Source organism: Castor canadensis, chromosome 6 (genome assembly GCF_047511655.1).
Source record: "Castor canadensis chromosome 6, mCasCan1.hap1v2, whole genome shotgun sequence".
Lineage (NCBI taxonomy): Eukaryota > Metazoa > Chordata > Mammalia > Rodentia > Castoridae > Castor > Castor canadensis.
Genome location: NC_133391.1, coordinates 142906788 through 142932949, shown reverse-complemented (window position 1 = coordinate 142932949; position 26162 = coordinate 142906788). Strand labels below are relative to the sequence as shown.

At 37.0% G+C, this 26162-nt stretch overlaps 1 protein-coding gene and 1 long non-coding RNA gene across 2 annotated transcripts; one reads left to right on the top strand and one right to left on the bottom strand.

Annotated features, from left to right (window-relative positions):
• Positions 1-602: 602 nt before the first annotated feature.
• Positions 603-26162, bottom strand: LOC141423934 (uncharacterized). Its single transcript, XR_012448701.1, has 3 exons — positions 25983-26162; positions 11972-12051; positions 603-1444 (listed from the first exon to the last, which is right to left on the bottom strand). It is a non-coding gene; the product is annotated as an uncharacterized lncRNA (long non-coding RNA).
• Positions 21641-23015, top strand: LOC141424209 (glutamate dehydrogenase 1, mitochondrial-like). The gene has a single exon (XM_074077555.1). It carries the CDS (start codon positions 21704-21706, stop codon positions 22559-22561), a length of 858 nt encoding a protein of 285 aa, XP_073933656.1. The 5' UTR covers positions 21641-21703; the 3' UTR covers positions 22562-23015.

Here is a 26162-nt window from a genome sequence, read left to right as displayed (position 1 = left end):
TCAGTGGAACAAGATGGACAGCCAAGACTAATGAAGCATTGCAAGTTAAGTTTTCTAGCTCTTTCTGGAGGTGGGATGAGGTCTGACTTCTTTTTTAATGGCATTTAACAAGTAGCATTGAAATAGAATTTTAAATCAAAAGTCCAGAGGAAGCCAGATGCTGGTGGCTCATGCTTATAATTGCAGCTACTCAGGAGGCAAAGATCAGGAAGATACGGGTTCAAAGCCAGCCAGGGGAAATAGTTCTTTTGCCCCTGTCTTGAAAATACCCAATACAAAAAAGGGCTGGTAGAGTGGATCAGATGGTAGAGTGCCGTTCTAGCAAGTGTGAGGCCCTGAGTTCAAACCCCAGTACCACCACCACAAAAAACAAAACACAACAACATCAAAAACCCCAATAACCCAGAGGGCAAAACCTTGAAGGAAGAACTTTTTTTTTAAATTGCACATCTTCTTTCCCCTCTTCCCTTCCCACTCCTACCCCCAGCATCTGTTCTTTTCACTTTCTAAAGTAAACATTTCACTTTGCTAATGTGTGGAATATAGGTGTGGGAAATTGCTCATTCTTTTTCTCACTCATAGAAATGATTTCTTCAGGCTTAATAAGTGAGATGTTTACCCACCCCTTTCATATGAGGTAAATCCTTTCTAAACTTGATCCTGAAAATTCAGATATGGAAGTCTCAGAGCCACCTGATAACATTCCGATAGCTTTCTTTGGAAGGGTAAGTGTATCATGTGCCCCATCTAGAGATGTGCCTTGGTATTGTTTTTTAAAAAAACACATAAACCAATGTGAATTCTGGGAACAGAAGCTATTTATAGAATTTCAAGTGGACATCACGATAAGGAGACTATGGAGATAAGATAGAATTAAAAGATAAAATACCTATTCTTAAAGAACTTAAAATGTTAGGATAAAGAAATAAAAGTGTATGATAATCATAAATCTACTAAATAGTTTTCAAGGGATTCTGAATAGGTGGTGGTGTTTGACCCCTTCCTCCTTCTAATGCGCCCGCTGGGCAAAGCAGTCAACTTGTGTAACCTTGAGGCTGGGGGATGGAGAGGAATGGTCAGAGGGTGAGGGGCCCTGCCTGCAAGCCGAAGCTCCAAGTGCTCCCAAGATAGCCTTGAAGCAGCCCAGAGGTTTTCCTTGGAAGGCCCTGGAATTGAAAACAGTAGACCTGACAAGAGACCAGCACATCTGGTGGAGCCTAGAGCAAAATCAACAGATACGCAGATGCTTGAGCAAGCCAGCACCCAAGCAACCCAAGGAGGGGCTGCTACAGCCCACAGTTGCCCAGAAGAGGCCTGGCTTGCTGCACAAAGTGCCCCTTAGGTGATACTTATCTTTGTCTGAGGATCTGGAAGAAGCCCAGGAATCTGGTGGCTTTTCTCTCATTAATTCCAGGATGCAGCTGGTTGGCCTTTTGTCAACAGCCTGTGGAGAGGGAAGCATATTTTTCCCGCTTACAATTGCCCAGGAGATAGATCTGCCAGTTCTAAGGAATCATGCCATCAATGGTAATTTGAGGTCTGCAAGGGTGGTGGTAAAATTGGAGAGGTTATGTAGAATACTGTACTTCTTTTTAAAGGAATGTGCAAATATGTTCTAGTTAAAATATCAATAGTCTGTTAAAAATATTGATGTTTAGGAAGAGTGAAGTTTACCAGAGTACACTCACAACATGGGATGTGCATTTACGGGTGGCACCGGAGAGGTGCTTATTGTCTCCTGGGTCTTGTCCTGGCAAATCTTGTTTGCTACAAACCCTGCTTCAAAATCTTGGTGCTACTTCTCTTTTGGTACAATGTCGGCATTTGCAGTTAGCTTCTGTACTCGAGGGCTAAGCCATAGCCTCTTGCAAAATTCTTTCTCTTCTGAGTTCTTTAGGCCCTCCATTTATGTGTTCTTCTTCCTAATACATTCTTCCTGTTATTTTGCCTTTCTTGTCAACCTTACTTGAACTTTTCCTGTACACAAGCTCTTTCCATTTTCCATTTTCAACTTTCAGCTCCCTGTCCTCAATCAACTTCTTTTCCTTCTCTTTTTCTATCATTTTCTCTAATCTATTTTCCTGAACTTTGCCTTCTTCATGTTGAATCTTTATGACATATCTTCTGTTTTCTTTTTGTTGTTGTCTCTTTTACATCAACTTCTTGAAAGTCTTGAAGGAACCCTTGAACAAGCTTCATGATCTATTTTCTGTCTTTCTGCTAAATATGTTCCACCTTTTCTTGGAAGGGTTTTACAAAAAGGTCCTAACTTTCTGCTTTGTCTTCTGTTTCTTTAGCTTGCCTTCTTCATTCTCAAGTTCAACTGGGGCATTAATTTTTTTCTGTAAACTATGCCTCCACTTTTGTTAGATGCTGTTCCACTGCCTTTACAACTGATGCTGAAGACCTGGCGATTCAGCCCCAGGTGCGTGTACTCTACCAGCGCTTTTGGTACCCTTGCCTTTTGGGCTTCTCATTGTTCTTTGGTTAATCAGTCTTCCTCTCAGAATGCTGAAACATCTTTTTTTCCACCAGTTTCAGTCTCTTCAGCTTCTCAGTCCACGTCTGTTTTCTGCTTCTCACATAGATTTTGACAGATACAAACTAATCACACTTGGAGTTCCCTGTGGCATCTTCTGAATTATTAGCTAGCTTCTCACCCACAAAATCCTGTCCATTTTGATTTCTACTGTTTGAATAATCTGGTTTTCTTTCTTATTCTCAAAACTCTTCCTCTACTGTTTCTTCTTCTAATTGCGTTTCAGTAAAATGTTTTCTTTTCAAACCCAAACTTCACACCGTTTATTTCATCTTTCTTCAGTGTTGAAGGAATTCTAAACTTTAAACAGGTTAGGGAGGATGAAAGAGAGCCAGGCCTCAACAATCAGGGCAAGTGACTGAACCTCGTCAAGCTGGATTTTGGAATGAATGAGAGAAACAGGGGAAAAAAACTTTTAAAAGTAAACTTAAAGCAAAAGAGGTATAATTCAAAAGTGAAGATTGTGAAAAGCAGTATGGACACTGCTAAGTATCAAGTAAGTAATGACCCAAAATGTTAGTTTAAGGAATCATACCAGACACACACACACACACACACACATGATCTAAGAAATAAAAGAAAAAAAGAAGTTTAAATAAGAATAAAAAGAGACTGGTAGGATCCACTTATGACATCAATTGTTCTAAGCAATAAGACTTTCAGAAGGACAGAAAAAGAATAGCAAAAGTGAGTTATTTGAAAAACTCTTGATAAATTGGATGAAAACTTGAGGTTTCAGTGATAATGACCATATGAGTGCTAGAAGAGCTTCATGAGAAAAAGAAAACAACAACGAAACACATCTGGTCCTATTCTTGGGGAGTTAATGGATCTGTATGTAGGCTTGGAACTATTCCTCATTCAGATTCTAGACAGAGAAAACAGTTTACAAAGAAAAGCTTGGTAATTCTGTTGACTCATATTCAGCAACTCAGTAGTAAGACAATAACTTGATTTCAAAATAGGCAAAAGACCCGCGACTGGCAGGGAAGACATGATTAACAAATACGGCAATGAAAAGTGTTCAACATTATTACTCATTGGAATAGCTAAAAACGATATTTAATAAACTAAGTATTTACAAGGAAGTGAGGCAATTGGAATTCATCTTTGTTGGTGGAAATACAAAATAGTATAACCATTTAAGTTTATGTATTTATTTATTTACTTGATAGCACTGGGGTTTCAATCCAGGGCCTCAGACTTGCTAGGCAGGCTTACTTGAGCCACGCCCCCAGTCCTTTTTTGCTTTAGCTACTTTCCAGATAAGGGTCCTATGTTTTACCTAGGCCTGGCCTAGTCTGTGATCTTCCTGTTTATGGCCTCCTAAGTAGCTAGGACCCCAGACATGTACCACCATTCCTGGCTTAGAAATTGAGATGGGGCCTCCCTAACTTTTTGTTTGGGTTGACCTGGAACTGCAATCTTCTTGCTTTCTACCTCCCAAGATGGGCATTTGGTGGCTTGTGCCTATAATCCTAGCTACTCGGATCGTGGTTTGAAGCCAATCCCAGCAAATAGCTTATAAGAATGCATGTCCAAAATAACCAGAGAAAAATGGACTGGAGATGTGGCTAATGTCGTAGAGTACCTGCTTTGCAAGTGTGTAGCCCTGAGTTCAAGCTCCAGTCCCACCAGAAAAACAAAACAAAACAAAAAAACCCCCAACTCCACTTAATCATCCATGCTAAAACCCTCTTTCTAGGTGTTTATCAAAAGGAATGAAAACATATCTCTGCACAAAAGCCTGTGTGCAAGTATTCACAGGAGTCAAAAATCAGAAACAATCTGAATATCCAAGCAATTCTAAAATGCAATAAAAAAAGAATGAAGTACTGCTGCCCAGAACCACATGGATAATATCAAATGATACTAAACAGCAGAGTCCAAACAGGAAACATGGCACAATGTTATGATTCCATTTACATAAATTTCTAAAAAGAGAAGCTAGAGTGACAAAAAGTCAATCAGGGATCCATAGGGGTTGGAGGTCACTAGGGGTTGGGGTGGGAACACAAGGTATAGTGACGGGACATGTTAGGGTGACGGAAATGTTCTTTGTCCTGATTGGAGTTACGATTTTCCACCTGCATGCAGTTGTCAAAACTCATAAAACAGAGTCGCAAAAGTTCGAACTGACTTAAAATTGTCTAATAAGTCTTTATATGAATGTTACCTTTGTAAGACTATGTAAGACTTACTGCCACCTGCTGGTACAGATATGAGTTACACAAATAATGGTATTTGCAATAATCTGCTCAAATTAATATTAGCTAGTAATTGTTAAGTGCTCACTGCATGGCAGGCACTGTTTACAGTTTTTGCTAATCTAATATTACCAACAATCCTGTGAAGGAAATAATACTATTTCCATCTGACAGAGAAAAAACTGGCCATAAACTTATTAATTATGAGCAAAGTGTGGTGGTACACACCTGTGATCTCAACACTTGGGAGACCAAGGCAGGAGGATCCATAATTCTACATAGCTGGACCCTGTGTAAATATAATTAACAAAGTAGCAAATTTACTTTTTGAAACTGGCAATTTGATTTAGAGACCGGGTTCTTAAGCACAATTGTACATTGAGAAGCAAGTACAGGAAATGTTACACGTGAGGACAATGCAATGGGATCCGTGTCCCAGAGGGAGTGTGTACACAAACAGTAAGTCTTTAATTACAATGAAGGTGAGACTTGGCTTGGGAAGCCTTCATTGGAACAAATAATTTTGAGTTTTAAAAGATGAAGAGGATTTGAATTATTAAGTACTATAAGAACATGTGATTTTCTTTCTTTCCTGTCAAGCATGTTCTATTGATTTATTTTCTATTAGAATAAATTAGTTGTACAAAGGGGTTTCATTGTGATATTTCCATGTATTCATATAATGTGCTTTTGTCAAATTCACTCCTCAGTTTTTTTCTTAGCCCCCTTCTTTCTCCCCTCCTTCCATTTTAGCAGTGTTAGTGGGTTTCATTATGCTATTTTCATACATATATATATATATATGTAATATACTTCTAAAATTATACTCAACCACCATCATCTTCGTCTTTCCCCTTCCCTGTTCATGCTGATCCTCCCATTTTTACAATCATTTCACATTATTATTGTTTTGGGTCTAGACTTGGCATGTGAATGAAAATATCCAATGTTTGTCTTTCTGAGCTTGGCATATCTTGCTCAGCTTGATGCTCTCCAGCTCCATCCATTTTCCTGCAAATGACATAATTCCATTCTTCTTTATTGCCAAATAACACTCCATTGTAAATGTACCACAATTTCTTTATTCATTTATCAATTGTTGGGCACCTAGAGTAATTACATAGCTTGGCTATTGTAAATAGTGCTACAATAAACATGGGTGTGCAGGGGCCTCTATTGAATGCAATGACTTAACATTCCTTTGGATATATATCCAAGGGTGAGACAGCAGGATCATATGGGAGTTCTATTTTTGGCTTTTTTAAGGAGCATCCATAGTGGCTTCACTAATTTACATTTCCACCAACAGTCTATAGGGTTCCCTATTCCCTGTATCCCTGCCAGCATTTGTTGTTTGTTTTCTCCATGATGGTCAAACTGATTGAGGTGAGGTGGAATGTCAGACATTTCTTTATGCGTTTACTGGCCATTTGTGCTTTCTTTGTCTTTTGAGAAGTGTCTGTTCAATTCCTTTGCCCATTTATTAATTGAGTTGTTTGTGCTTTTGGTGTTTAAGTCTTTTAATTCCTTATATATTGTGGATATTAATCCTTTATCTAGCATATATTTTCTTACATTCTGTAGGTTGTTTTTCAATTCTGGTAGTTTTCCCTTTGATCATGTGCAGACACTTCTGAGTTTGACTCAATCCCACTTATCAATTCTTGCTCTTATTTCCTGAGCAATTAAAGTCTTATTCAGAAAGTTGTTTTCTGTGCCTATACCTTCAATCAACACTAAAAATCATAAGGAAGCACAAAAGACCCAAAATAGCCAAAGCAATCCTGAGTAAACAGAGTTATGCTAGAGTTATCATTATACCTGGTTTCAAATTATACTACAGAGACATAATAACAAAAACAGCACAGCACTGGCAGAAAACAGCCATATAGACCAATGGAATGTAATAGAAGACCCAGAAATAAAACCATGAACTACAACCAGCTGATTTTTGACAAATGAGTCAAAAACATACATTGGAGCTGACTCATGCCTATAATCCTAGCTACTCAGGAGGCAGAGATCAGGAAGATCATGGTTTGAAGCCAGCCTAAGCAAATACTTTGCAAGACCCTATCTTGAAAAAAAAAGTCACAAAAAAGGGCTGGTAGAGTGGCTCAAGATGTAATCCTTACCTATATGAAACAAAACTAAGAAACCTCTTGTGATTGCTTTAAGTGGGGTAAGGAGGGGGTTCGGGGGGGAGATGATGGGGGCAATGTAACTAATGTATAACATGTCTAATCACAATTGTCACTATGAATTCTCCCCTGTATAACGAACATATCCTAATAAAAATTTATTTACAAAAAAGGTGTGAGCCTTGAGTTCAAACCCCAATAACGCCCCCCCCCCAACACACATACACACTACATTGGAGAAAAGATAGTGTCTTCAACAAATGGGGTTGGGAAAACTGGATATCCACATGTAGAACACTGAAGCTAGATCCATGTTTCTCATCCTGTACAAAAATCAAATCAAGAATGTCAAAGTTCTTACTGTAAGACCTGAAACTTTGAAACTATTACAAAAAACAGAAAATGTGGCCTCTAAAGGCTACCTAATATTGGACAAGACACTTTACTTCTCCATAACACCAGTCGTTGCATTATTGGGTTCACCAAAATGCTCTCAGTAATAAGGGGGAAAGCATAGTCTCTGAGAGAGAAAGCCTACTAGCAATTTGTTAATTGTAAGTTTGTTGTTTTTAAATCAAAGGTAATTCTTGAATTACTTCAAATGTACTTCCCTTACTAGTCCAGCAGATGGCAATATAATCATTTTTAAACTTTTGTCATTAACCTTTTAAAAAAACAATTTACCCTTTTTTTCTTGTTTTGGTTTTTCTTTCCATTGTTGTAGTTCTTGTTTCCTGTAATGAATGCTTTTGGTTAATAAAGTAAATGTACCCTGGATGTTTTTAAGATTATGCATACTGGTGACACCTTAATTCAGAAGGTTCTTTTTTTTTGATGGTACTAGGGTTTGTTCTCTAGGCCTCACATTTGCAAGGCTATCTCTGGAGTCATTCTGGCAGTCATCAAAAGGTTCTTGAATGCAAACCAGGTACTGATTTCTTTTTTCAATTGTGGAAAGAACACTCAACATGGTTAGAATAGTATAGAAATGAGCTGATAGGAACCTGGTCTTGAACATAGTAATAAAAACCAGATGCTTTCACTGAGAAATTAACTGAAGACATGGAAGTGGCAGAATTTAGCAATTCAGAGGGAAAAAAGGACCAGCCAGAAAGAACATGAGTGCTTTAATCTGGTTTTAGGGAAAAGTAACAAATGGTCAGAAGACAGAACAGATTTGAACTAAAGGAGTTTTTTTTTTTTTTTTTTTTTTTTTTTTTTTTTTAGGCACCATGTTTCACCTCTGCCCTGATTTAATTTAACTGCTGACAGTTTGGTCTGCTATTTGGTGGAGAACTATAATTTAAGAGCTAGATGTATGCAGGGTGGGTATTTATAGCCACAAGTGTACATAAGGCTATTTGATATAGAAAAACGTGAAGTCCTGGAAACCTTCTGGATAATGCTTGCATTTAGGACAAACCCAAGATATGTCTAGTTTAGCAGAATTTCCATGTGGGTGCAATGTCTTAGGAGCCTATGAACAAGAATGAATGGTACGTGAGTAACAAATATTCCAAAAAGTTTTAGGAGATCAGCTAAAATGCAACAATTGGACTAAGAGAAATGGCTAAGCAAGTTGATATGGCTAGAAGGAAGATTATTATGAGAAAGGAGTGGAACGCATATGAAAAATAATAAATCTCTTTTTTGATGTCTGGCAGCAAAGGACAGGAATGGTTTTGTCCTAGGTTGACTTGATACAGGAATGAGGGGAAATCTTGATACAACAGGGACTTGAGCTTGTGTCTGCAACGAAGGAATCATTTAAGATCGCACTAAAATTGTTTTTCTGTTTTTACTTGGATGACATCTAGATGATTTAGTGAAACTGTGTACCTTCATTTGCTAGCAGGATTATAGATGTAAGAAAAATAGACGTATAATTTTAAAGAAAATTTTGCAACATGTTTTTCATTATTATTTACCCTGTGTCTGGTTGGCTCCTCTCTCTGTGTGGATGTCTGAAGTTTGGGGCTAGGAGCTCAGTGCCCAAGCTCTCACCCTGCAGCAAGCAGTAGGTCTGAAGGGGCTGTCATAGCATCCACCAAGCATTTAAAATCTTAGAAAGCTGTACACCCATTGCTCTCTTTTGAGCTCTCTCTGTGTGCTTATTGTCAAGGCTTTTAGAGAGCTTTTCCTTATATTTTTTCTCCTTTTTTTTCCTTAAGGAAAAGAAAAAAAAAATCAGTTGTCAGTGCTTTATCTTGCTGGTGGGGTTGCTGAGGTGTAGAATTTACTTCTTGTCACTAGAGCCTTGGTTTCCTGGTATCATTATTATGCAGAAGAATCTACAAAGTCTACCAGTTGAATTTGAGGAAAGAAAAAACATAATCTTGAGGAGCAAATAATTGAGTCTGTTGTTAAATAAGCTAAACATACCGATTTAATTAAAAACCAATGACAAGACAGTTTTCAAACACAGAGGCAATGGGAAGTGGAGAAAGACAGGCAGTGGAGGGAATCACTTAAGAAAATATTCCCTATTCTTTACAGTATTATTAAACAATTGTTTATAAATTCCTAAATTCTTGGTTTTGTCTTTAATTCTTTGAAATTCTGTATCATATCTGTCATCAGTCATCAAGTAAAAGTTGAAATTACCCCTCCCCTGTTAGTATCCCCTCATGTTAGGAGGGCTGTGGTCTGTTAGGACCCCCACCTAGAGTGATAACCATACAGTTTGCACGCAAATCAAAAGCCAAATATAAAGAAACTGATAAAATCAACTTTTTCTGAGATTTGTAACAATTAGGAATTTGTTTCATACTGGAATTGTTTTCCAAGCGGGGGGAAGTCATGTCATGAAAGAAGTCATTTACTTCTTTCTACTTTTTTTTTGTTAAACAGGACTGATTAAGTGATAAATGCCTCATACAGGAAATCTATTATTTATTATACAGTAAATCTATTTTCACAGGTAAAAGTTACCCAGAATAAATCATTCTTATTTCAGTAAAGCTTGTTGGCTTTGTTGTTTTCTCAGGTTAGATTTTAAGTTCTTTAAGGAAAGGAGCATGTTCTTATTTATAAAACAAACAAAAACCCTAAAGATTTTCATACAGTCTTTAACACTTTAACTTTTGGTGCCACTTTTGTTTCTTAGTCAAAGCTATTCTTCACTTCTTGCCAACAGAACCTTGTTTCTGTCCACCTATGTGTTGGCAATGGATTATCAGAAGGGATGGAATTTATCCCCAGCTCACAGATGAATGGTTTTAACCAATTTGGTCAATCCTACTTCCCCAGTTATGATTGGCTTAGAATGGGGCATGGTACCCAGTTCTGGCCAATGAGATATAAGAGGAGGTCTGTGGCGATCTCTGGGAGATTTTCCTCTCCCTGATATAAACAGGGAGACACAGGAAACTTTCTTTGGGCTTTTCAATAAAATTATGTGAGGACCTGGTATTTGCAGCTGAGGCAAACTGAAGGTGAACCCAATAGAACTGAAGGAAACTGAAGCAAATTGTTGATATTTTTGAGTTGTTGAATTCGCTAATGCTGGAAATGTCTTCTGGACTTCCGATTATGTGAGATAATATATGCTTTCAAAGTGTTAGACCGATTTAGTTGAATACATTCTATCCTGTAGTCAGAAACATTGTAACTGAGGCAGAGATTTAAAAAGACCTCTCACATTATCTATCTGGATTCAGCTAACCATCTTGTGAGGCTAGTATTCTTTGTAGGCACAGAAGACACCAAGACTCAAAACATTTAACTGACAGGATGACATCACAAAACTAGTAGGCAGGGCTCCTAACATTGAAATCATAACTTTTTGGGGGTGGGGAAGGAGTTTGTTCCTTTTGTCTTTTAAAGACAGGGTTTTGTTATGTAACTTACAGTCCTCCTGCCCCTGTCTCCTGAGTGCTGAGATTACAGACATGTATCATCATGTCTGGCTTGAAATCATTATTTTTCTTGACCACTCACATATGCTTTTTTTTTTTTTTAACAGATTTTATTGTTTAATGTGAATACTGACTATTAAAGCCTTGCTGAAAGAAGTGATTCTGCAATCTGGTGGAATATTCCTTTATTTCTCAGGCTGATTCTCTTGAAATTTCTTGTTAGCTAAAGTCTGGACCCCTGTTAACATTTGGCAGAACCTATGTTAGTGTAACCAGAGGTAAAGATATGTAAGCAAATTCTTTTTCATGATTGTCCTGTCTTCTTCCCTTCTGCTGATTTATACTAAAACTCAGTCAGGTCTTGTTTTTAATAAAGTGCCCTTCATTGTGATTTCAGACCTTAAACAAAGAACAACACTGCAGTAGAGAACTTACCTGCTCTCCATCATATCTACTCTCTTAGTTGTGCTTGGGAAAGTGTAATTCACATTCCCACTTCTGGTTCCACAGGAGAAGTTCAGCTTCTTTACTTCATACTGACTCTGACTTAGACCTGGTGACTAGCCCTGCATCCTACCAGGCTCATTTCATGAGGTTTAGATTTCATGCATGCCTAACATTAAAACCTGTCTCCCACTTCTGTGTTAACATGAATTCATCAGGAAACAGAGCTTGAGGCAAAAAATACATGCTAATGTTTTGTGGAAGTGCAGCTTCAGGAAATCCAGAGTGAAAGTGCACCACTAAGCTGGCCATAGCTTTGCAATAAACACATTTGGCACTCCCCTCTCAAGATGCCTTTAGCAAAGTTATAGAGAACCACTGTGTCAGAACTGTACTGTCCATACAGGAAAAGGAAGGGTGGGAATTTTCTGCTGCATTTTTCCTCATCTCCTACCTTGCATTGGTCAAACACTAAGAGAATAACTTTCTTAAATTTCCAGTGTTTGCTAGGTGGCCTCAGGGAGACCAGAGACTCCACAGATCCTGTAAGACCAGAGCACAGGTATAACATTCTCAGCCTGGCAGAAGCCACCAATGTGAGGTCTTCATGATGGCTTTGCTGGCATATGATGATACCTGTCTCTGAGGCCTCTCTGGTTGGCAAGGAATCACAGCAAGTGGTCAAGTGGGGGTGTGGGGTTTTGTGAGCTGGGCACATTGGGTTTTAATGTTGCAGAAACTGGGTTAAATATAATCTGTGCTTCCTAGCCTACTTTTTCTTACCTTTTCTTCACTCTGAAGAGGGTAGATCTTTTCCCAGGAGTTGGTAGCCCCATTCCTGTTTCCTTAGGGTTAACCTGTTCCTTTAGAGATATAAGTAGATGGGTTAGTGCTCACTTTTGTGGATAAACTCAACAATCCCTATCATCCCAAGCATATGTAAGTTACAAAATTTGTGTCTTTACTGCACAGAACATGCTTTAAGCATAGGAAATTGAAATTATTTTAAGAATTTGATATCTTAGTATCTTCTATTTTGTATGATCACAATCATTATATCTTATAAGAGCAAAATGCAACTTCTAAAATGTATCCTGCCTAATGTATTTTGTTGAAATTTTGATTTTCTTTATTGCCTTAATAAACCAATGAATTTAAATCTAAGTGATTTATAGATAGAAAGCAGTAGATTAGTTCAAGGGGAAGAAGATAAGGAAGAAAATAATGCAATTTGGATAATCAAAAATTGTTGTTTTTCTTCTTTGACTTATATTTTTCTTCTCATCTAAATTTTCTTTAATGAATAGTTTTCCTTCTTTTAATAGTAAGGTAACCTTCACCAGTGGAAGTTATTCTCTGTAAAACTCTCAGCAATAATATTTGAAAACTCATGTCTGTAAGGACACATCTAGACATAAAACTGGTTTAATCCCTAATATCATTGCAAATGTCACCAATCAGTATATTTCTGTTAGCACTTGTCATGGATAAGTACAATTTAACCAGTAATTCTTGATGAAAAGTATCACATGTACTATAAGAATCTCAGGAATCCCACTCACTGTGGTGAAGAAAAGGCCTCAGGCTTTATGTCACATTTTCCTGTCAGCTACACATTGCAATGTGTTGAGCAGCCCCTGCATGGCTTGACACATTTGTGATGGAACTAGAACATTTCAGCAACCCCCATAACTACAGTCCTGTAGCTACTGAGGATTTTTTTTGGTTAAGTGGTGAACATCATTAAAATAAACTAGCCTTTGCAGAACAGTGGATAAAACTCAATAATATATGAATTGTAGGCCAATCAATAATTCATTTTGGAATACTGGAAAGAGTGTGGTGTCTGCACTTAAGTTTTACTAATGCCCCAGCATTTAACTCTTTGTTCTAGAGTGTTACTTCAAAATTTTCCTTCCTTCCTTCCTTCCTTCCTTCCTTCCTTCCTTCCTTCCTTCCTTCCTTCCTTCCTTCCTTCCTTCCTCTTCCTTCCTTTTGGCAAGGTCTCACTAGGTAGCCCTAGAATTCACAATTCTCCTGCCTCAGTCTAATTATATACATATAGACAGATACGCATATATATAGCTATGGGTGGTGATATATATATATATACATATATTTACCCCTCTACCACTTTTACAAAAATGGGTGGTGGAGAAGTTGTAATTCATAGAAGATAGGAAAGTGGAAGAAAGGTAAACTATTTCATCTGTGGCAGTGAATTCATAGACTTCTTTGAGTAGAAATGCTTTTGATTACTGAAAATCATCTTCAAAGTGTGACACTATATTGTCTTTGGCTCCCTATTTTACAAGACATTGTGCTGATGTGAGAAAGAGATAAAATATGCCAGGAAGATACTTAATGCTCTTAGAAGAAATGTTGATGACAAAAAGTCTTTGAATAAGGACTATATCTACTTAAATCTGCTCTCAGTTAAGAAAACATTTTGACTGCTTAACAATAAAGCATATCAATTTTCAGTTTTTCCCTACTTAGAAACTTTGTTCCAGTTCTTTTATGTTAGGTAATGATTCTAACATCAGACTTGATATATTTTGGGTGGTGAAACCATTTCTCTTTTGTTTAAGCTCAAAATTGTATTTGTAGGTTGGTCTGTGACTTCACTGGTTTGAATTCTGCTGTTCATTACTTGGCTTTCCTTCCATGCAACAGGTGGCTGGCTGTAAACATGGTCATTCTTTGTTATTAAAAAATCAGCACTACAGTCGTGGTGACTCCTGGAGTTCTAATCCCAGAACTCCAAAGGCTGAGACTGGAGAATAAGGAGTTCAAGGCCAGCTTGGGCTACTTAGTGAAGAACTGCTTTAAAAGAAGAAAAGAAAGGAAAAAGAAAAAGAAAGGAAGAAATGAGGATAAAAGAAAGTTCTCTTCATTTCCTCTGCTCAGGTAAGAGATTTAGCTCAGGGGCACTGAGTTAGAGGTGACAATGTGAATAAAGAGGTAATTAATAGATGCTTATTGACCATGTGACTTCAGGTAAGTCACCTAAACTAACTGAACCTCATGTTCTTTATCTGTAAATGGAGAAAAACCTAACGTTTACCACTTAAGATTGTTGTAATGATTAAGTGGAAAGAATGTACATAAAGTATTAAGCAGAGTGAGAATGCTTGGCACATAGTTACTGATAAGTGATTGCTATTATATTTATTAAAGATTTATTATATCAAACCCTAGTATAAGGAAAGGGTGTAGAAAGGTGAATATCATGGAAATATTATGCACATGTATGTAAATGGAAAAATGAAATCTTTTGAAACTATTTCAGAAATGAGGGGGTGTAAAGGAGAATGATGGAGGGGGTGAATTCAACTATGATATATTGTAAGAACTTTTGTAAATGTCACAATGTATCCCAGCACAACAATAATAAAAAAAGAAGCAAAAAAGACTTACTATAGATATGTTGTATACTTATTATATATAAATGAGTGAGATAGAACACAATCAGTGGTAGTTTAATCTCTATTTTCTGTAAATCAATAGTTGGATGGATTGGTAGCATCTATATTAGGCCATCATGAGGGTAAAATGCCAGAAACAGGGAATGATTGTCATGTGATGTCTGTTTATGGTTATTGGCATTTGAATCTCATCGGCATATATATTAATATTTCCTACTGGTATTAATTGTTATTGTTATTTTTTAACTTATTTTTTGCTGATGATTAGTGATATTCCAGGTATGTTGGCTAATGTGTTCTCCTTATGGAGCATTACTTTTCAACCAGAGTTTTATAAGTATTCACTATGTTTGTCACAGTTTCTTCAAAGAACACTTGGGTGCAGTGGTAATATTTGAGTACTATCTGCTCAAGTCTCACTCAACAAAACCTATTTTAGTACCATCGAGTGATTCAAATGACAGGATGCGGAAAATCAATATGAATAAACTTCTATAATGTCAGCATTAGAAGTAAAGTGGTCAAGTGGAAGTTCATAAATCTATAAATTCTTCTACTAAGACTTACCACATAGAAAATGATTTCTTTCCCATACCTTTATAAAACCATCTGCAAGTAGAATTTGAAAATTAGACTGATGCAAAATTGCAAATCTTTAGAATGAAAACACTGCAAAAGCCAGAGTGAGAATTTTTGTAATAATCAAACTCTAAATATAGAGCAAATGCTATTTTTAAATATTGCAACCCAAAATTTGAGTTGACTGTGATCACATTAGATTTCTTAAAACAATCTTCTGAATGAACTGAATGTCAAAGATTTCAGTACCTCTTAATTTCCATTGTGTGTTTTACTAGTCATTAGTTTCCAAGGATTGATACTACTTCTGTATTTTGTTTGGATCAGGGTTTCAATATTTGATGAAGATTATCAAAGTAAGGAGAAATTGTTTTTCTTTTCTTGCTAAATATATAGCCAGAAAGAACAACAATATTTCCAAGTTAAAGTCATTGCAATTTAATTGAAAAAATTCATACCAAATTCTGGGAATGTTGTGGTTGACCAGTACAAAACAAAATTGAAAACAGATTCTAGTTGGCTTTAGAGAGTAATCTGGTTAATAATAAAGATAGATGACAAACAGATACATAAAGAATAATTAAAGAAGGAAATATTGTAAAGTGAAAAGAAAAAAGGTTAAATAAGTAAGCTCTAAAAAAATCCATTCATTTGGCCGAGCATTAAAAAGATGTTCCTTTGTGTGCATAATATAGATGAACTGGATTTTCCAAAGATAACATCGAAGGGATGTTTGGAGAAAACACTGGTGTTTCTGGATTTTGCCCAGTTATAAACAAAGATTAAAACAATCCATGTCCATATCTGCTGTGAACCTGAATGATCTCAGAGCTGTTGCATCTTTTCTCCTATTCTTTGAGGACCAGAACACAAATGAAATCTATGCACATTGACAATAAGAGATTGCTTGAAACTTGACAAGCTGTCGTGTAATAAAATCTGTCTTGTTTAAGCCACCATTACTAGAACATGTTTTGAGTTTTTTCTCAGTTTGGGAATGAATTTAGGTCACACTTCTCAATGGGTTCTTTTCATGTCCATTGAACAAACTATACATATGTCTTTAATAAAACTTGTAATTATGTCTGTAAAATATACGTGACATAATACATTTATGTTTTATATATGTTATGATGTGTGTGTGTGTGTGTTGAAGTCAGAGATGCTGAGATTGAATATTGAATTATGGCTTTATCACTTTCTAGTTGTATGATCTTGAGTAAACTATTTAACTTCTCAAAACTGGAAATAATCTTTGCAAAATTAAGATAATAATATGATTACTGCATAATATTTTTGTGAGTATTTAAATGAGAATGAATGCACAACTCTTAGTTTATCAGCTGGTATGTAAGTATTCTGCATGTGCCAGCCAGTGTGTTAAAAGCTCTGTATACACTTCATCTAATAAAATATAAGACATAAGCAATACCAAATAAAGGTCTTTTATTAAATGAAAAGTGGACCGAGGTAAATAATAACCACCCACAAGCCACTCTTGATCAAGGTGTATTCTGTATTCTCCACAAAAAGTATCACAGGATCCTACCAAAGTCTGGGTGGAAGCCACAAGAAGTCATCAAAGAGAGGGGGAAGGTTTGATGTGGCCCTGCAGAGAAGTCCAAACTGCAGGGAACTGTGCCAACAGTGTAGAGTGCCTTGGTGGTCAGAGGCCTCACCCTCGTTGGCCAGGAGTGAGTCCCATTGCTTGAGACTAGGGCAGAAACAAAACACTGAGCCTAAGGCTGGCTTAATTTTTGGCTTCTAGAACCTGCCTCCTGGTTGTGAGTGTTGATTGCTGTGTGGGTCAGAGCTGTCTGCCAAAACTTACCTAATCATTTAAATCCCACAGTCTCTTCTCCCCCTTCAGGGAGGTAAATTGTTGGGGAGTGTCTGAGACCTGTCCCTGGGGATTGAATCCTGGCATCTGTTTGCTGACAGGACTAAGAGTCCAAGCGCAGATCCTTTGAATCTTGAAACTTCTGCAGCCTCCTCCTTCACAAAGGGAGATAATCTGCTAGATGGGGTTTGTAAGCATTGAGGCCAACAGACAGAGAAAACAGGGCTCTAAGCTCTCCCTAAGCCTCTGCAGAACTCACTGTTCTTTCTTTCCTCTCTGATACATCCAGGGGTAACTCCAAGGCTTGTACATTTGTTGCAATTGAGTACAGAAAGTGCAGTGTGTGTGGAGTAAGTTGGAACCTTCCCAGCCCACAAGGTCCCTGAAGTCAACAGTGGCTCCCAGTACACAAAGAGGATGAAGCCTGTATGGTGAAAGCAGCCCAGAAGTAGGCAGACCAACCCTTCTATAAAATACTCTAGCTAGTTTACCTCAATCTGAGCAGTGCTGGCGATCAGGCCTTGTGTTCTGAGCACTGAGCAAATGCTTGGCTACTAAGCCATACCCTTTATGGTTCAATAATGAGAAATAGCACCTAAAGTTGGCCACTACACTATCCTGCCTGATCATTGAGGCTATTTTGACTGAAAAAATATAGGTGATTAAAACTTATAATGAATGACTTAGCCTCAGATGTGTAATTTACAATATAAAAAGACAAATAATATGAAAAAAAGAAGGCAACATGTCTCCTCTAAAAGTCAGTAACTATGTAATAAAAGATATGAACAGAAGTGAAGCAAAAGAAATTTCAATGAACTCAAAAGAAAAATATTAGAACAGTCAAGGAAATGAAAGAGGGCAAGTATAAAAAAGGACACAAATAATCAGCTGAATGAATTCAAAGAGAATTCAAATAAACAGTTGAATGAAATACGAAAGACAATGTAGGATATGAAGGAAGGATTCAATACAGATATAGAAATACTTTAAAAAGGTCAAATTGCAATCTTAGAAATGAAAAGCTCCATAACCCAAACAAAAACCTCAATTAAAAGGACTATTTATAGAATGGAACTAGTTGAGATACAGTATCAAGAATCAAAGACAGAGTAGAGGAATTAGACCAATCAAACAAAGAAAATAAAAAATACTGAATAATGGAACATGTGAGAACTCTGGGACACCATCAAAAGATCAGACCCGTGCATTGTGAATACAGAAGACAGAAGAGATACCTGCTCAAGGCATAGGAAACATATTTAACAAAATAATAGCAGAAAGAAAGGAACATCCAGAATACCAAACAGGCAGGATCAGAAAAGAAACACGTCCAGGTGCATTGTAATCAAAACACTATATATACAGAACAAAACAAATACTGAAAACAGCAAGAGAGAAGGCGCAAGCCATATATGAAGGCAAACCTAATAGCAGATGTTCAAACAGAAACTCTAAAAGCAAAGAAGGCATGGAAATAATATTTTATAAGCTCTGAAAGAAAATAACTGTCAACTTAGATTAATATATCCAGCAAAGCTAACCTTCATAATTGAAAAAGAAATGAAAACCTTCCATGATAAATAAAAACTAAAAGAATTCATGACCACTATGACAGCAATACAGAAGATACTTAAAGGAATCTTATACACAGATGAGGAAGATAAACACAACTAGGAAAATACATGAAAGAAAACATTCCCATCTATGTATTTCTCAGCTGTTTATCTTTTCCTTTTAGTGAATTGTAACATTTCACCAGTTCTCTTATTAGTAATGAATTAAATAAAATGTTTTAATGTATTCACTTTAAAAAAATAATAAATCCCTCTAGACAAGTAGATTAGAAAATGAGGATTAGAAAAGAAGCAAACATCATATTTAACAATGTGAAGGAAATGCTACATATCATACAATATTAACACTGAATTATTAATGGTCTCAATTTTCCAATCAAAATACATAGGTTGGCGGGTTGGACTAAAAGCAAGACCCAGTCATTTATTACTCACAAGAAATGCATTTCACTGAAAGGCAAACCTTGGATTAAGGTGAAAGGATGGTAAAAATATTTTTCAAGAACATAGATTCCCCAAAGCATTAAGAAGTAACTATCCTCATGTTGGATAAAACAGACTTCAAGCCAAAATTAGAAGAGACAAAGGTCATTTCCTATTAATGAAGGAAGCAACAGATCAAGAGAAGATAGCAATTGTTAATATGTGGCATCAAACATTGGCACACCCGATTTCATTAAACAATTATTTTTGACTGTGGAAGTATAGTCAACAATAATAGTGTGAGGCTTCAATACCCCACTGTCACAAATATATAGGTAATGCAGACAAAATAATCAGCAAAGAAACTTGAGAATTAAATGACATTACATAACAAATGCAATTAACATATATCTACAGAATATTTCATTCAAGAGCTGCCCAGTGCAGATTCTTCTCATCACCCTATGGAACTTTCTCTAAAATAGATCATATTTTAGGACACAAGACAAGTCTTAATAAATATAGAAAAACTAAAATAACCCCCTGAATTCTGTAAGACCACAATGGAATAAAATTGGAAATCAGCAGCAAAAGAAGCTATAGAAAATATTCAAGCACATTAAGACTAAATAACGCATCATTGAATGACCACTGAAGAAATGGGGAGTGGGAATAAAAAAATTCTTAGAATCTAATGAAAATGAAGAAATGACTTACCAGAACCTCTGAGATACAGCAAAGGCAGTGTGCTAAGAAGGAAATTTATAGCTATGAGCACCTACATCAGAAAAATCAGAGAAATCTCAGATGGTGTAATGATGTACATTAAGCTCCTAGACAAACAAGAATAAACAAAACCCAAAATTAATAGGTGAAAAGAAATAATAAAGAGTAGGACAGAAATTAATGAAATGCAGACTAAAAAAATACAAAGAATCAATGAAACAAAGAGTTTTTTAAAAAGATAACTAAGATTAATATATCCTTAGTCAAACTGACTTAAAGAAAGAGAGAAAAGACTCAAACTAATAAGACTAGAGATGAAAAAGTGGAAATCACCACAAATACCGATGAAATGCAGAGGATTATTAGGGAATACTTAGAAAACCTATGTTCTAATAAACTGAAAAGTCTAGAAGAAATGGATAAATTTTTAGATGCATCTGACCTACTAAAATTGAACCAATTAAATAGAAGGGACTTAAATAGATCTGTAACAAGCCATGAGAATGAAACAGTAACAAAGTCTCTCAACAAAGAAGGTCTCAAAATCAGAGCGGTTCACTGCCAAATTCTACTAGATCTTTAAAGAACTAACACAAATACTCCTCAACCTTTACCATGGAATAGAAAAGAAAGGAATGTGATGAAACTCATTCTATAAAGCCAGTATTACTCTGATACAAAGACCAGACAATGATAAAGAAAGAAAATTGTAGACTAGTTCTTTTGGTGAACGTAGATCAAAAAATTCTTACTAAAGTACTTGAACTGAATTCAGCTTTATAGTAAAAAGATCATACACCATGAATTCACTCTAGGGATGCAGGAATGCAAGAATGTTACAACATAAGCAAAGCAACAAATGTTGTACTGCACATATACAGAATCAAGGACAAAAATCACATGATAATCTCAATGGATGCAGAAAAGTTTTAACAAAATTCAACATCCTTTCATGGTAAAAGTCCTGAACAGAAACAAGGAGTAGAAGAAATGAACCTCAATATAATGAAGGCTACATATAACAAACTTATAGTCAACATCATATTAAATAAAGAAAAACTGAAATAATTTTCTCTAAAGTTAGAAATGAGACAAGGGTGTCTGCTCTCCCCACTCTTTTTCAATATAGTACTGGAATTCCTAGCCAGAGTAATAATATGATAGAAAAATAGAAAAGATTCAAATAGGGAAGAAGTCAAATTGTCCCTATTTGCAGATGATGTGATCCTATACTTAAAAGACTCTAACAAAAAGCTTCTAAATATGGTAGTATAAAAATTAACATTAAAAATCAGTAGCTATTTTCTATGTTAACAACAGGCTAAGAAAGAAATCAGGGAAGCAATTCATTTACAATAGCCTCAAAACAGAAAAATATCTAAGTATAAACTTAACTAAAGCAATGAAAGACCTCTACAATAAAAATTATAAAACACTGGAGAGCAAAATTGAAGAATACGCTAGAAGATGGAAAACCTCCCAAGTTCATGGCTTGGTAGAACTAATATTAGGAAAGTGGGTATAATACCAAAAGCAATCTACAGATTCAATGCAATTCCCAGCAAAATTCCATTCTTCACAGAAATAGAAAAATACATCCTTAAATTCATATGGGAACATAGTGACCCAGAATTACAAAAGCAGGTTTGCTCAGGTTTGAGCAAAAATGAGTGATATTGGAGATATCACAGTACTACACTTAAAATTATGCTATAGACCCATAGTAACAAAGACAGCATGGTACTGGCACAAAAACAGACATAAAGGCCACTAGAAGCAGGCAGGAAGCTGCAGCTTAACAGGGCAGCCTGCGCCAAGCTCTTCCTCCCTTGGTCCCAGGCCTGGGAATACACCTCGCACTCCTCTTCTTTCCACCCGCAAGGGAGGTATCCGTTACAGTACTGATGTAAGTGTAGATGAAGTAAGAGCATTGGCTTCTCTGATGACATACAAGTGTGCTGTGGTTGATGTGCCATTTAGGGGTGCCAAAGCAGGTGTTAAGATCAACCCTAAGAACTATATGGATAATGAATTGGAAAAGATCGCAAGGAGGTTCACCATGGAGCTAGCAAAGAAGGGTTTTATTGGTCCTGGCATTGATGTGCCTGCCCCAGACATGAGCACGGGTGAGCAGGAGATGTCCTGGATTGCTGACACCTATGCCAGCACCATAGGGCACTATGATATTAATGCACATGCCTGTGTTACTGGTAAACCCATCAGTCAAGGAGGTATCCATGGACACATCTCTGCTACTGGCCGTGGTGTTTTCCATGGGATTGAAAACTTTATCAATGAAGCTTCTTACATGAGCATTCTAGGAATGACAGCAGGCTTTGGAGATAAGACATTTGTTGTTCAGGGATTTGGTAAGGTAGGCCTGCATTCTATGAGATATTTACATCGTTTTGGTGCTAAATGTGTTGGTGTTGGTGAGTCTCATGGGAGTATATGGAATCCAGATGGTATTGACTCAAAGGAACTGGAAGATTTCAAATTGCAACATGGATCAATTCTGGGCTTCCCCAAGGCAAAAGTCTATGAAGGAAGCATCTTGGAGGCTGACTGTGATATACTGATTCCTGCTGCCAGCGAGAAGCAGTTGACCAAATCCAGTGCACCCAGGGTCAAAGCCAAGATCATTGCTGAAGGTGGCAATGGACCGACCACTCCAGAAGCTGATAAGATTTTCCTGGAGAGGAGCATCATGGTTATTCCAGATCTCTACTTGAATGCTGGAGGAGTGACAGTGTCTTACTTTGAGTGGCTGAAGAATCTAAACCATGTCAGCTATGGTTGATTGACCTTCAAATATGAAAGGGATTCTAACTACCACTTGCTCATGTCTGTTCAAGAAAATTTGAAAAGAAATTTTGGAAAGCATGGAGGAACTATTCCTGTGGAACCCACAGCAGAGTTCCAGGACAGGATATCGGATGCTTCAGAGAAAGACATCGTGCACTCAGGCTTAGCCTACACTATGGAGCATTCTGCCAGGCAAATTATGCGCACAACCATGAATTATAACCTGGGCATGGACCTGAGAACAGCTGCCTATGTCAATGCCATTGAGAAAGCCTTCAAAGTGTACAACAAAGCCGGTGTGACCTTCACATAGATGCATCATGGCTGATGTCCTCACCACCCTCTTCATCTGTAACTTTGGCAGACCTATCGCAAGTTTACCTGTAACCACAGAACTCTCTCACAAGTCATTAGATAATGGACACTGTTCTCAACAAAGTCACTCTCAGTCAGCCCCTTAAGAAGAAAGAGATTAAGTTCAGGAAATCATGTACAAGCTGATGAGTGTCATAAAGTGTAAATAACCTATGCCACAGAGCCATTTAGGTCTTTGGCCTTTAAATAAATCTCTTCCATCTGACTCTGCTGCCTTGTTCTAGGCTCTTCCCAACAGGGTCAGTGCTGTTGCCAGGGCAGGCAGTCAAGAGCAATCACTTATTGGTGGTGTAGAGCACCTGCCTAGCAAGCATGACTCCCTGAGTTCAAACCCCAGTACCGCAACAGCAACAATAAAAAGAGCAGTCACTTGCCCTGGACAAGTGTGTGGCATTTTCAGAAGGTAGCATGGTCCTCAAGTGCATTATTGGTATTTTACGTCAGCAGAATAACTCAATTTTATAAGTTGCAAACAAAAATAATGCTGTTTCTCTTACGCATTTTATTTCAGAATAAAATAAAAACATGCTACTGTAATAAAATTGCCTTTAATCACTTAACAAGCCTAACCTTGATGCAAACAGTAAATGCCTATAAACATAAAAAATTAAGAAAGCTAGTATTTTTATAACATAAAACAGTATCATTTATAGGTTTTCAGTCACATATTGTTGTCCAGCAAAAATAAAAAGCTCTATGGAGAACTCTTCATACCTGCACATGACAGATGCTATTTTTTGGGAATTTGCAGACTGTAATTATGACACATAGTCCAAAGAAACCAGTAACTTCCTTATCATGTTAACTACTTCTTTCCTTTTGTGTTGAGTAATTGAATTGAACCATAATTTGAGTAGTGTCACAAAAAAAAAACCACTCGGGCTTCCTGTTTGGAGTCTGGTGGGGTCTGAGCAGTGCCAGTGGCCCTGGCTCAGCCCGCCATGCCCTCTCCATTCAGAGGCTTCACATTCTGCACTCTGCTTCACTAACAGCAGGCTGGAGACGGCCTGGGGCTGAGTGCTTTGTAGGGAGTTGCTTTGTCAGGGCCTTCTGAACAGTAGTGTCCTGTGAAGTACTAGATACTATTTATGTAACAATGAGCGCGCTTTTTTTTTTTTTTAAACCCCTGCAGAAATTTCTAACTACTTTGTAACTGCATGACTTAACCTGGTGATAAAGGCAGTTATTAAAAATCTTCCTTTTCAAAAAAAAAAAAAAAGACCACTAGAACAGAAGACCCAGAAATAAGCCCATATGGCTAAGCTATCTGCTTTTTGATAAAGAATACAAAAACACGTGTTGAAGAAAAGGAAGTCTCTTAACAAATAATGCTGGGAAAACAGGTTATCTACATGTATAGAACTGAAACTAGACCCATATCTCTCATACTGTGCAATTATTCAAAGTGAATCAAAGATCTTAATGTAAGATTTGAAACTATAATAGGAAAGCATAAGGAGAACTCTGGCAGATAGGGGCACAGGCAATTATCTTCTAAATAGGACTTAAGTTGCCCAGTAAATAAGAGCAAAGATAGAAAAGTTGAATTGTACCAAATTAATAAAACCTTCTGCACATCAAAGGAAATAGTTTGTAGAATCAAGAAACAGCCTGCAGAATGGTAGAAAGTGTTCACAGGCTATGTAAGAGATAAAGGATTAAAATCCAGAATATACAAAGAGTTAAAAAATTAATAGCAAAACTACAAATAACCCAACTGATACACAGGCAAATGATTAGGCAGGTCTCAGAAGAAGTACAAATGACTAATAAATGCATGAAGAAATGTTCCATGTCCTCAGTCATAAAGGAAAGGCAAATCAAAACTATGCTGAGATTCCATGTCACCTATTGGAATGGCAATCATCAAGAAAACAAGTGCAGGAAGGATTATGGGGAAAAAGAAACCTTCACACAGTGTTGGTGGGAATGTAAACTGGTGTAACTAGCATGTAAACAAATAAGGATACTGGGCATTCCTCATGACCTTGTCATGGTGCACTGTATTGATCACACACTTGTCATGATGTATATTAACAGTCATTAGATATCAGTGGTATAAAACAGCAACGCATGCAATTATGTGTAATACATAATACTTGATAGTAAGTGACTGCTATTCTTTATGCATTTACTGTACCATACTTATCATTATTTTAGAGTGTACTATTTCTAGTTATATAAAATGGTTACTGTAAAGCAGTATGCAGTGTTTTACTGTAAAACAGGATGCAGTTGTATATGTTGTGTTTACTGTGTCTCCTGATTGCATCAAAAGACCACATCCAAGCTAGGCGCTAGTGGCTCATGCCTATAATCCTAGCTACTCAGGAGGCAGAGATCAGGAGGATCACAGTTTGAAGCCAGCCCAGGCAAATAGTTCACAAAACCCTATCTTGAAAATACCTAACGGAATAAAAAAAGCTGGTGGAATAGCTCAAGATGTAGGCCCTAAGTTCAAGCCCTGGTACCACAAAAAAAAAAGACCACACTCACTGATTGACCTACACTGTCAGGGTTTGTGTCAGTACACTATGATGCTTGCACAATGATGAAACAACCTAATGGCACATTTCTTTTAATATCTCCTGGCTACATTTGAAATAGAACTGAAAAGAGCCTTGTGATTCAAAGTGCTTGTCAATTTGAAAGGTTTGCCATCCTCTTGTAAGAGTTTGTAGGAATGCAAAACTCAGACTCCATCCCAGATCTTCTGAATACCATCTGCATTTTTAAATTCTCCACAGGATATTTGTGTGTATGCTAAAGTGTAAGAAACTCTGCAAAGCAGAGGTTTTGTCAGGCAGTAAGGCCAGTTAAGACTGAGACTAAGTGTTAATAAGCATCAATATCATTAATACTTAGTCAACCCTGATAGTTGCCAATCTAGAAGACACTCAATATATGGTGACAAAGCCCATCTCTTACAACAATGTTAGATCCTTGCTTTCTCACCACCTTTGCATTTGTAGCAAGGACTTATGACCTAAACCTGAACAATGCCACTGAAATGTACTGAAAGGATTTAGGAAGGGACTCACCTCATTTAACTGGATGAACAGGAATACAGTTGGCCTTGAATATCTGTGGGTTCTGCATTGATGGATTCAACTACTTCACAACAAAAATTCCAGAAGTTTTCAAAAAGCAAAGCAGAGGATGACAGTACTCCTAGGAGTCCATGTGAATGATGTGGTACACAAACCCACATACCCTGCTGG